The 12,542-nt window shown below is 36.5% G+C and overlaps 1 protein-coding gene across 3 annotated transcripts in view; it reads left to right on the forward strand.

Moving 5' to 3' along the window:
• The first annotated feature begins 7,517 nt into the window (after nt 1-7,517).
• The window catches only part of LOC126827456 (uncharacterized), a 77,628-nt gene continuing 72,603 nt past the window's right edge, over nt 7,518-12,542 (forward strand). For all 3 annotated transcript variants that reach the window (XM_050556784.2, XM_056102135.1, XM_050556794.2), the window contains exon 1: nt 7,518-7,694. In XM_050556784.2, coding sequence (XP_050412741.2) covers nt 7,572-7,694 — 123 coding nt within the window. In that variant the 5' untranslated portion in view covers nt 7,518-7,571. The remainder of the gene's footprint in view (nt 7,695-12,542) is intronic.

Below are 12,542 nucleotides of genomic sequence, written 5' to 3' on the forward strand. Positions count from 1 at the left end.
TTACTGAAGTTCACAATTAAGTTAAAGATTACATGATTCACATATAAAGAAAAGATACTAGTTGTACAGATTTCACAAATGAAAGTTACCTTTAAACTTAAAGTTATGACATTCTAAAGTATTTAGAAAGTTCACGGGTTCACAGTTCAGCACGATTCACAGTTCATCACGATTCGCATTTCACGCATCTTGCTCTAATAAAAAGCATAATTTAGTTATAGGTCTGACCAATGTAGTGGTCTTTGTCCTTAGCTGTACACTTCTCACTAGACCTTGTTTATTTGGATATACATCAATAATAACACCCATAAGCCACGAACATCTAGGTGCATTATCGTCCACTATCAAAACTACGTCACCTATTTTAAAGTTCCTATTTGGTTTTAGCCACTTTTGTCTTTGTTGCAACATTGGGAGATATTCCCTAGTCCACCGTTTCCAAAATAACTCGGCTAGATATTGTATTTGCCGCCATCTACGTTTTGAGTAAATGTCACGTTCACAGAATACACCTGTAGGAAATGACGTCACAGGTTGCAACAATAATAATGAGTTTGGAGTAATTACTTCCAAATCATTCGGATCTTCAGAGACACGAGTTAAAGGACGACTGTTTATAATCGATTCCACCTCACAAAGAAATGTTTGTAATTGTTCTTCAGTTTGACTGGTTTTCAAATATTGTTCACTCAACAGTGATTGTAATATTTTGCGTATTGTGCGTATTTGTCTCTCCCATACACCACCGTGGTGAGAGGCAGTAGGAGGGTTAAAATGCCACTTAAAGTTAAGTTCTACAGCAAATCTGTTAAGATCAGCTTGATTAAGTTCTTTCACACCATCGCGTAGTTCTTTACTTGCACTTACTAAATTAGTTCCATTGTCAGAAAATATGTCCTTTGGCACACCCCTTCTAGCAATAAACCGACGGATAGCACTAACACAAGAACTAGTATCTAAAGAAGTTGACACCTCTATATGGATGGCACGGGTAGTAAAACATGTAAATATCACTCCATACCGCTTTTTCACCGATCGACCTACTTTAATCTCAAAATGACCAAAGTAGTCGATGCCTACACTGGTAAATGCTTTAAGATCAGCTTGAACACGAGTTTTAGGCAAATCAGCCATCTTTTGCTGACCAGCACGAGAATTTATCTTACGGCATATGACACAGTTACGGATTATCTCTTTCACTAAAACACCAGATCTTATGATCCAGAATTTCTGACGTATCTCAGCAGTCGTATGATTACGACCCTGGTGACCTACTTTATGATGAAAGTATTTAACAATTAAGATCGACACATGATTATTCTTTGGGAGAATAATTTGATGTTTAGCATCACTAGGAATGTCAGCATTTCTTAATCTGCCACCGACACAGATTAGACCATTTAAAAATACAGGATCCAAATTTGACAAAGCACTATTGGACTTAACAGAATTATTTTTGTCACCAGAGATTATTTTATAATCTTCAGAAAAAACAGATTTCTGAATACACTGAATGATAGATTTCTCAGCACTTGATACTTCATCCACGGTCAAGATTCCATTCCGTAAACTGTCAGGAATTTCGAGTTTTTGGCTTTTCAATTTTAAAATAGCCTTTAGTCTTAACCACCACGATATACCGCGTTTAAGACGATTCCAGTTCGAATAATGATTAAATAACTTGTTTACATCGTCTTGATTTACCTTGATACACCCGACGTTTATTTCACTCACAGTTTCATTGTCAAGTTTTTCACTAAATACTGGCATAGGCGGCCATTTCTCAGATGACTCATACAGAAAACCTGGACCCGTTATCCAGTTGACAGATTTAAGGGCATCTGCACTAAGACCTCGAGAGGCATGATCAGCGGGGTTCTGCTTAGACGGAACATACCTCCATTGATCAATTTCCGATCCATCACGTATTACTGCTAAGCGATTAGACACGAACACCTGATAACGCGCTTTCTCATTCGCGATATACTTCAGTACCGTCTGGCTGTCTGTCCAGAAGTACACTTGGTTCACTGGTATAGTCAATTCCATATTCAACATATTGTTAATTCTTACAACTGACGTAGCAGCTGATAATTCCAACTTTACAATTGTGTGCGGTTTAATAGGCGCAACACGTGATCTCCCTATCACAAATGACACATGTACTTCACCACGGTCACTTTCAAATCTTACATAAGTAACCATTGCGTATGCATTTTGCGATGAATCTGCGAAATGATGCAATTGTGTATTCACAATATTACCAAAAGACTTCGGCTTTAAACAGCGATCAATTGACACGTTTTCTAAGTTCGGTAAATCATTTACCCAGTTTCTCCAATCGCGTTCATGTTTTTCGGGTATTTCTTGATCCCAACCAAGTTTTTCGCGACATAAGTCTTGAATGATTAACTTAGCACGGAGAACGAACGGAGAAGCGAACCCAAACGGGTCGTACACAGAACTCATAACCGATAAAATGTTACGACGAGTTGCTTTTGGATTCATAGAGCTCACACTAAATTCAATTTTATCGTCTTCGACACCCCATTTCACACCCAATGCACGTTGCACTGGTAAATTGTCATTGATATTGTCGAAATCCAAGTTTTTGGTTTCATCAACTCTATCAGATGCCGGGATAGTTTTCATCAAATTGCGACTGTTACTGACCCATTTTGTCAAATTAAAACCACCGGATCTTAATACAGTACGAATATCTTTCACTAAGGAAATGGCTTCAGGTTCACTCGGCAACGATTTTAAAAAGTCATCCACGTAAAAATCATTGTTGATTGAGTCAATGACACTTTGATCTACTTTACCTATATTGTCGCTTGCTACACGTTTGAGAGCGAAATTGGAACAGCTCGGAGAACTGACAGCTCCAAATAAATGGACTAACATACGATATTCAGTTAATGCTTGATTTATGTCCCCTTTTGGCCACCATAAAAATCTCATAAAGTCTACATCAGATTTACTAACTCTGACTTGATAAAACATGCTCTCATGACAGCAAAATAGTCTTGTCGCCATCTTAAAAGCACACCGAGTAATTTATTTGTCAAGTCAGGGCCTGACAATAATTGTTCATTGAGAGATGTATTATCATACATCAAAGGGCAGTTAAATACCACTCTCACCTTATTGGGTTTTCTTGGATGCACAACATTATGATGATTTAAATACCATACTTTACCATCTAGTTTCACCAATTCACCTTTTGGCACTTTTTCGGCATAGTTTTTCGATTCTAAATTATTCATGAAATCGGTATATTGTTTATGAAGAAATTCATTGACACTTAATCTCTTTCTCAGTTTATAAGCGAACACTTCGGCTTGAAGCCTGTTATTTGGCATCACAACATCACGATTTCTTAAAGGCAGATTGGTTTCATAATGTCCATCTTTTAATTTTATAGAATTGTCCATAATATTGATGAACCGTTTATCTTCTACTGACATGAATTGTCGGTCATCACATAGCCTTTCACCGAATTCGAGATTAAAGTACCTTTTAACTTGTAGCTCTAAATTATGGTCAACATGACAATAATTAACACTAATATGATTTTCAAATTTCCCGTTAAGACCGTAGAACAACCAACCCAAAGGTGATCTTACAGCATACGGTTCACCGAGGTTGCCTGTACGAATCTCGAGTGGCTGTGTCGCCAATGGAAAGTTCACACCAATCATCACTGTCACTTTGGGTATACAGTTACCACCCAAATCAGGTAATTTAATGTCCTTAAAATGTTCCCATTTATTGATATCGGACTGTTGAGGTGCATCCTTCATAGTAACTGGAATTTCATCCCTTATGTACGCTGGAGGCAAATCATAAAATGCTTTACCACAAACATCACTAACTTGTACAAGATCAGTCACTATACTAGTGTTTATAGTCTCTTCCAAATTAATGGTTTTTAACACAACTTGAGTTTGTTTACATCTGAGTTTCAGATGATATGAAATCTCATTGTTAAAAAATAACACACCCGAGCCATTATCTACGAAGGCATAGGTTGAAACTATATCGTCATTCACTTTTGGTTTTAGGCAGATAGGAACAATTGCCATTAAAGGGTTTCCACCCATAATTTCAGCTTTAACACAACCTGAAGTTATTTTGTAGTTCGTATTATCAATACTTTTCTTGACACTGGTTTCACTATTATTATTAAAGTTTTTCCTGTCCCTTGCAGGATCATGCATAACAGTTTGGTGAGTTCTCGTACACTTGTCACATTTTGACCATTCAGGATTTGGACATGTATCCTTCATATGACCAGGATTTAGGCATGCATAACACAAACCAAGTTTTCTTACTGACATATCACGATCAGATTGAGTGATTCCAGCAAATCGTCTACACTGCAATAAAGAATGATACGTTTGCTGTCCACAATAAAGGCATGGCGACTTTGCTGCTAGATTTTCACGTTTCGTACCATGTTGTACCACAGGTTGAATGTTTGTTGCGTTCACTCTCCTTTGTGGGATTTTTGGTTGAACGCTGAATGACTGATAATTTGATCTCTGTTGGTAACCCAATTCACTAACTCTCGGATCGTTCTCGTTCCTTGATAAAACACCCACAAAGTTTTCAAAGTCAATTAAAGTAGGAGAACGATTCTCCTTTTCACGGAGTCGACCAACTTCCGAAATCCACTTTTGTTGTATGGCTATAGGCAGTTTACTACACAATGTCTTAATAAATTCAAAACCATCAAGAAAGTTCATGTCTTTATTATTTTGTTTTGAATTAACACAATTGGTTAAGAATATTGAAAACTTTCTTAACCCCACTTTATCACCATTCTGAATTTTCGACCAATGTTCAGCTTTTGATGCAAATGCAGAGGCTATGAGTTGCGAATTACCATAGTCCCTGTCTAACAGTCTTCTTGCTTCACGATACGCATCAACAGGCGGTTCTATCAAAGGGCAGAATTTGATCAGTTCGTGTGCTTCACCCTTTGTGTATTTTAACATAAATTCTAAAAGTCTGGCAGGGTCACTAGTGTTCCGTTCAATAATAAATTGAAAATTCTTCACAAATGTTTGATAAGATAACACATCAGTTCCATCAAAATAATGTAATTCCTGACTAGGAAGTACTTGGTCCCTCTGATTTTCAACAAGTTTAGCCAATATATCGGATATGTCAACATTATTCACAGCCGTTTTAGGGCAACTATCAGAACTCACAGGGATTTCCGGTTCAATATTCACACAACTTTCAGGTTCAGTCACATGATTAGAAACACTGCTGGGAGAATGTTCAGGAATTATAGGTTTTTGTTTCAATGTTAGTTCTGAATCTGACACTCTACTTTTATTTTCTAACACTGTTGCTATTTCTGTTGCTGCTTTAAGTTGTGCTCGCAGACGTATTTCTTTTTGTTTTCTGTTGATTTCTTCCATGGCTCCTTCCATGGCTCGTTGCATTTCAAGTTTTTGTTTTTCTAGTTGATTGGACTCTTCCAAAGCAAACAATTCCTCTTTTAGTTTAATTGCACGCATTTTGGCTCTAGAGGCTGAAGAAATTTTACTCCCTTTACTACTAATATTCGAGATACTATCTTCGGGATTCACAGTGGGTTTATCATCAACCATAGACATAGTACCGGCCCCATGTGGCGCACGTGCTGCTGTCACTTGTTCGTCATGAATACCGGCCCCGTGCAGGCCAGTCGGCCTGTCGTCATTCTCAGTTACTTCAATGTCATTTTGTATCACATCATCGGAAATCAATCCAGGATCCGAGACAGTTTCACGACTAGAATTTGTACTTACAATTTCTATGTGTGGCTCCAAGACAGGCGGAGGAGGGGTTATGTTTCCCGCTTCACGTTTCTTCATTCCAGACATCAGAAAAACACAAATTAATGTCACAAAAGTGAAAGTCGCACAACACGATGTTTTCATCGAAATGTCAATTTCAGATGTTTTCTACTTGATTATGTGGATGCCGAGCTGGTGAAGACTAGTTCGATGAAGTTCACCCCACTAAATTATTCACATGACACCGCTACAAATCTAAGCTAGTCCCTTTTCAGCATATCGTTACATACGCGCGTCACCGCTTTGATAAAACCCCATGATGTGTCCATAAGAAATATGAAACTGCAACATAACAACTATTTATTCACCATCACATTAGTTATTTCACAAAGGTTCACTGGTTACAAGTCATATTCTGATAGATACATACATAGATAATCTTAGCGTTTTGGCTCGTGTTAACTTGCGGTAGAAAACAGTACGCTGTCACCAGCTCACATCACGCACTTTCATCTTTACTTTCATCGCACATGTTCACAACATCCGCTCGGTTGCTAAGCAACTGACTCGATTTTCAAGACACTAGATACTATCCTACAATATGCAATTAGACTCGATTAACTCACATTTAACTTAATATACTGCATGTATGCACAGACACATTATATTGCCATATGTAGATTTTGAACATTACACCGGGTGTATCCCCTTCCAAATTAAGGTGTGAGTAATCTGGGATGTGGGAGGGGTTGTTGCGCTTCAAACTATAGCTGACCAGCTACCTCGAGATTGTAGTTCTGGGTTCGGGCCCTGGTATGAGCGTATTTGACAGTTGCCTTCTCAATCGTGGTGGTGATGAGCATGTCGATCAAGTTACGAACCCCAGCCACCGTACGATTGACTAGGATTCGAAACTTGATCGACTTTTGGCTAAAGGTTTCTCTTTTATAGGTGACTGTTTGACTCTAAAAAGGACAGGCTGGGATTCGTACTTTGATAGAAGTTTGAATCTTATGTTCTGATACTGGTGTAGCTGGTGTTGCTCGCTCAGAATATATCCCAGAATGAACCAATCAAATATTTTTTTTTATATTTTCGGGTCCCTACGCTCTTTTTTCTTGATTTAGCCCTCAGCCAGTTTGACTTGACCCCCTACCGTGGCATCGGCCCTGGTTTACGAGAAACATACGATTGACAAACGAATATACATTCACAAGAAAAACTTTTCAGCAATATTTTCCAATAGACTTTTGTTCTACTGGATACATATGAATATAGCAAGTAGAAAATGAGTGAGATATAAATCCAAGACTTATAAACGTATAAAATGTACATTAATCATTAATTTATAAAGAATAATTTATTAATAGGCCTACTCATAAAATTCGCCGCACAATACGCGTTCACGCGTTCAATGTAAATGCATGAACTAATAACGAAGACGAATATGTTATCGAAAAATGAAACTAAAGAAGATAAATATATATATGGAATATAAACACAATGAAGTTAATCTTTATATTAAATGACTAGAATTACCCCCCCCCCCCCCCACACACACACACCCCACCCCCGCCCCTTAACCGTTTAGGTAGAATATAGAAAAGTTACCAAGAGCATATAGTAGCCTAAATATTTACACAATTCGATAAATCCAGGTTAAACGCATGCGTACATAGATCGTAGTTCCGGTTAAAGGGAAAATTCGTGGTAACTGAAGCACTTGTGTGTATATAGACCAGTGGCGTTATAAGATATGGGAGTAGAACAGTAAACATGAATCTATATTATGCTTTAAGTTTTCTCTTAAATTTCTTACTCCTGTGTAATTTAACAGTTGTACATGGTATAAATAACTGCTCATGGCTTGTGACAGAAAAAATTGGGAGTGAGGACAAGGTAGGTAGCCTATAAACTATTACTATTTAGCCTCCAAATCAGAGGTCTCGTCTCGAATATAGGTACACAAAACGAGACCTATATATTATAATGAAGTCAACACACACTCAACCAGCGTGAATCATTTTAACTAGCAGTTTGTGAAACACTCTGGTTTTACTGTATCACCATATAACTTATTTTCTAAGATTGCGGACAAGAAGTTAGAAATAATATTTATAAAAACTTTATATATTAACACAATTTATGTATCTATATATATTTTAATTTATGTCAGAATGATTTAATGTATGCCTTTAGGAGTATGTTCTATAGTATCTAAAGTTAAATACTCCAGACTTAGTGAATTAAGAAATTTCTTAATAAGACAAAATAATCCACAATCTCACCAACAATCACGTGCCCTAACCTTATTTACATCTTAGCGACCTTGACGAAAATTGAGCTGACCTTAACAAATAGATCTAGCCATCTGGAAGATTTTTATTATATAACCCGCGTTCTAGTTGATGTGGGGGATTAGCCCATGAAACGCTCTATATTATAGTGACAATTGGCGCGCGGGGTGCACGATATTGTGGGTGGACCACTAGAAACATCAATGCTGATTGGTTAATCAAATGTCTGATGTCATAGGGTCAAAAGCCGTCCGTATGACCCCCGACGCGATCTCCCACTACAACCGGTAAGATCATTATCGCCTAAATAGGTTCAAGAGAATTGAAAACGTTCGCCAAAAACAAGTGTTTATTTCTATTTTTCAAAGTAATTTTATATAGGTTCCATTATCTGTATGTTATCCTACGAATAATTTTGTGCTAATCGCGAGCGGAAGAAAATAATAAGCTGTCAACATAATCAGATGCGGCCAATGTGAACACGTGTATCCATGCTACTGTTAGCATTATTACATAAAACATGGCGTAAAGGCCACTACCGGTATCAAAATCAGACTTTCTTTGGTAAGGTCACAAAGACAAATAAAAAACGTAAACAAAAATATGTGAGTGAGGTTAGTATCAAATAATATTATCGTAACTATTAACTTATCGGGTAGATTTCGTCAAAACCTGGGTTTTGTGTAAGATAAGATACGATAAGGTTTATTGCATAGAAACGTCCAAGGGGAACAGCCAACAGTTGCATTAATGTCATTATTGCAATAAACATTCATGTAGGCCGCCGATTAGGACGGTCCATCCCATACTGCCCAATATAATACCATCCAATACAGAACTATCGTGTAGGACCGAATAAAATCTATTTTAATCACAATAATTGTCTTGGTGGTTTTTCGTTCCTTTCTGTTTGAAAATAAAAAGAGAAATGGACATGTGAAGCAAGACTGTTTTTATATCAAAATAAATTAATATTCAAAATAATCCCTGACAATACGTAAGCAAGCCGAAAATACGTAAGCTAGGCGAATACAACGCTGAAAGTTCAGACAAATAGCATGGTGTCGTAACATTTAATTTGCACTTGAATGTTAAAATTAACACAAAAACCTTTTTTTGTACTTTATGTAGTTTATATGAATCAATGTTTCAGAACAGCAAGTGAAGAACTACAATTATTTTGGCGTGAATTTACAAGATAGTATATAAGTGTTGTGTGACATCACGGGTTAAATTACGCCCTATTATGTAAATTTGTAAGATTGAATTATAAAACATGTAGTTTCTTTTTTCTTTGAGATTACACTTTTATTGGGGCACTACAGACAATTAAAAACCTGTAACGGTAAATCTCGTTGATCTTTGAGGTATATTCTATGCCCGAAATAACTTGCGGTCTGAAAGTCATTGGATATATACAAGAAATTTGGGGTTATTCTTCGGAAAGTTTTTCTTTAAACCTGTAACGGGTTATTCTTCCAGGGTAGGTTTTTTTTCATGAGAAAACATGGTATAAGGTTTTTCTTGCGGGACACTGAGAATACGATCCAATACGCGATTTAAATAAATGTCAGTAATTCCAGACACAGCTTGTGTGTACAATGATTTTTTTTGCCATCATTTAAATTTTGACATTTAATATAGACATCGATTGGTTTAATTCATTTTTACATAGTCCGAGCTTAACGTCAGTGGGTTCTCGGGCATTCGAGCTGAGATTTAGATACATTCAATATGGTTTTATGAGCTTTCGGGCATTCGAGCCCTGAAACATTAAAATAAGTGTCTAGCTATTTTGCCGCATGTGAATAAAATCGAACCCAATACACCGCATTTCCGATCAGCGAATAACACATCCTTTTACTCGAACAACACATTTTTAAAGTAACGATGCTAAAGTAGATAATGTCCGAGCATAGAGTCGGTTTTAAAACAGGCGGTGGTGGGCTTGTTACATAGCGAGCAGCATAGATCGTTGAAATTTCAATTTTACATATCTTTGTAAAACCGATTGACTCGGACATTATCTAACGTTGGTATTTTAATTTTTTTGCAATTAAATGTCAAATAATCAATCTGAGCGCACATTAGCATGGATGAAGCCGTGAGAAATTTGATACTTTAGCGAGAAGGAGAGGGAAATGTGGTTTAACGTCCACTCGACACAAACTAGGTCATTTTGGGACTAACACATTGTTCAATTTTATTTCACTATTTCGCTTGCGCGTAGGGGTCTTTAGCAGTGGGAATAAACCGGATGGCATGGAGAAAAACCCACGAGGTTGGACAGGCGACCCTACTCCTTGTCATGTACAACCGGGGAATCGAAACCACGCCAGTTGACTCAGTGGCATACCTTATGATACAGCGCGCACGTGCTAACCATTCCGCCATCCACCCCCCCCCCCCCCCCTTGTAACGCTGAACGGAATTGGACAATTTTTGGACTTGGGGATTCATCTTCCACAATATTGTCGTTTGCAAATGATTAACATAGCGCTAAAATGGCGCATTTTCTTTAGGACTATAAACTTGGACTGAATTTAAAAATAGTTGCTTATATTTAATTTAATTGTTAATTACATTGTTTGTATTAATGCCGTTTTCGGACCGTTTTTGACTGACTTTAGCCATACAAAATACTATTGGCATACTGTCTGTCATATTTGTTACATTTGTCGAAACAAGATAACAAACTCCATCATAACTTTCATGTGTTTGTTTTAAATATACCCACACTTATTTGAATCTATCTAGAAGGAAAAACTGGCTAATATCTTCTGGCACCATTTCGCGGCATTCCACAAACTCTGTTTATGAATCACGAACCGCACATTAACATTTTAATGCGAGGTAAAGAAATTTAAAAAAAAAAGAAAAAGGATCTAGAATGAGGAGTAATAGAATTGAACCAATATAACGTGCGACACCGTCGTGTATTTTACTGTTTGCGGGAATATCGCCTAAATGCAATCCCTACAGTCAACACGTGTTATATCAAGTGTTGAATTCGTTATTTTATTTCAGGATTCACAATGAAAGTTTGCGTATGTTTAGTCATCTGATTTGGACATGTTTTTGTCGCGTGATTTTGATAACTATTCTAAGCGGAATGGGGTTATTATTAAAGGTATTTATTGCATCAGTTATTGAACAAAAAAGACATAAACAATATCTGTGCACCTAGTCCGTTCCAATACACACGCGTATACTGTATATCGTGGTTCCTTAAATTTCGTTTTATAGATACACATATTTACTTACTTATCCATTGTACAAATGACCACAAAATTATGCTTTCATTACTTAAAGATCTGTTTCCATATGAAGGAAGGTGTCCGGTAGTTCATATTTTTAGAGCGGAATTAAAAGAAATAAGCGGGAAATAAACAGCCGGTTCATCTCGATCATCAAGTTCTATTTTCCCAACTTTCGCCATCCGCAAATCGAGCTTATTTAGTTACAAGAAATCCAATTAGTTCGTAAGATAAAATGAAAATCAAAGATAAACGTTTCCAGTTTCATTGACTGCAATATAAGAATAGAATTGGTTACTAGGTCGTCTATGGTGGCATAGTATGTCAAGTATGCAAGATGTGCAAGTCAATCACTCAACGTACTGTGCAAGTCAATTCATTTACAGTGAAAAACAAGTAGGCTACACATATTCTTGGATGGATAAAGATTTTTAGTTAAATTTCAAGCATGTTTTGACATTAAAAGCAATACGGTGGTATACAACCTTATCTGATTGTGTAGTTGTAACCTACACTGCATGTTTTGATTAGATGCTATGCAAACATTGAGATAAATCTGCCAAGCCATCCAAGAGATAATCTAATTAAAGTGACTGTGTGTGATTTGAATATTTCGGAAAACATCAATTTTTGTATGGATCAATATGTGTTCAGATAGATTTTTTACAATTTAATTAAGAAAACAAAATTTAAATATCAATGCTATAGGTATCTCTTATATTGCTCAAATCATGCTCAGAGACTTTAAGTTAAAGTTTAACCTGAATTTTATGAACTGTACAATTTTTAGTGCTTTTCAGGGTGTCTTAGTAAGGGAAAAATACCATACTTGGTCAGTGCTTAGATAATGGATAATTAAGCATCTATATATATTGAATATTATATTAGCCTACATTCTGTTTTTGTTTGTAAGAGCAACAATATCTCCTTAAAGATCTTGTTACAGGATTACAAGACCATTTTAATTGTTTTTGGTTTAAATTGTGCAAGAATGAGTCATTTGTTCAATAATCTTGTCTAAATGTCTAGTCAATTTATGATGTTGAAACATTTTCTGATTATGTGTAGTCTTGTTCGGGCCAGTCAGGACTAAAATTTGAATTGAATAGTATTAAGTTAAGTGTTTTTCCCTGCTCCTGTATTCACATAAAAATACCACTCCCTCACTACTTTATTAACCAAACAAATTTATC

This window comes from Patella vulgata, chromosome 7 (genome assembly GCF_932274485.2).
Source record: "Patella vulgata chromosome 7, xgPatVulg1.2, whole genome shotgun sequence".
NCBI classification, from domain to species: domain Eukaryota; kingdom Metazoa; phylum Mollusca; class Gastropoda; family Patellidae; genus Patella; species Patella vulgata.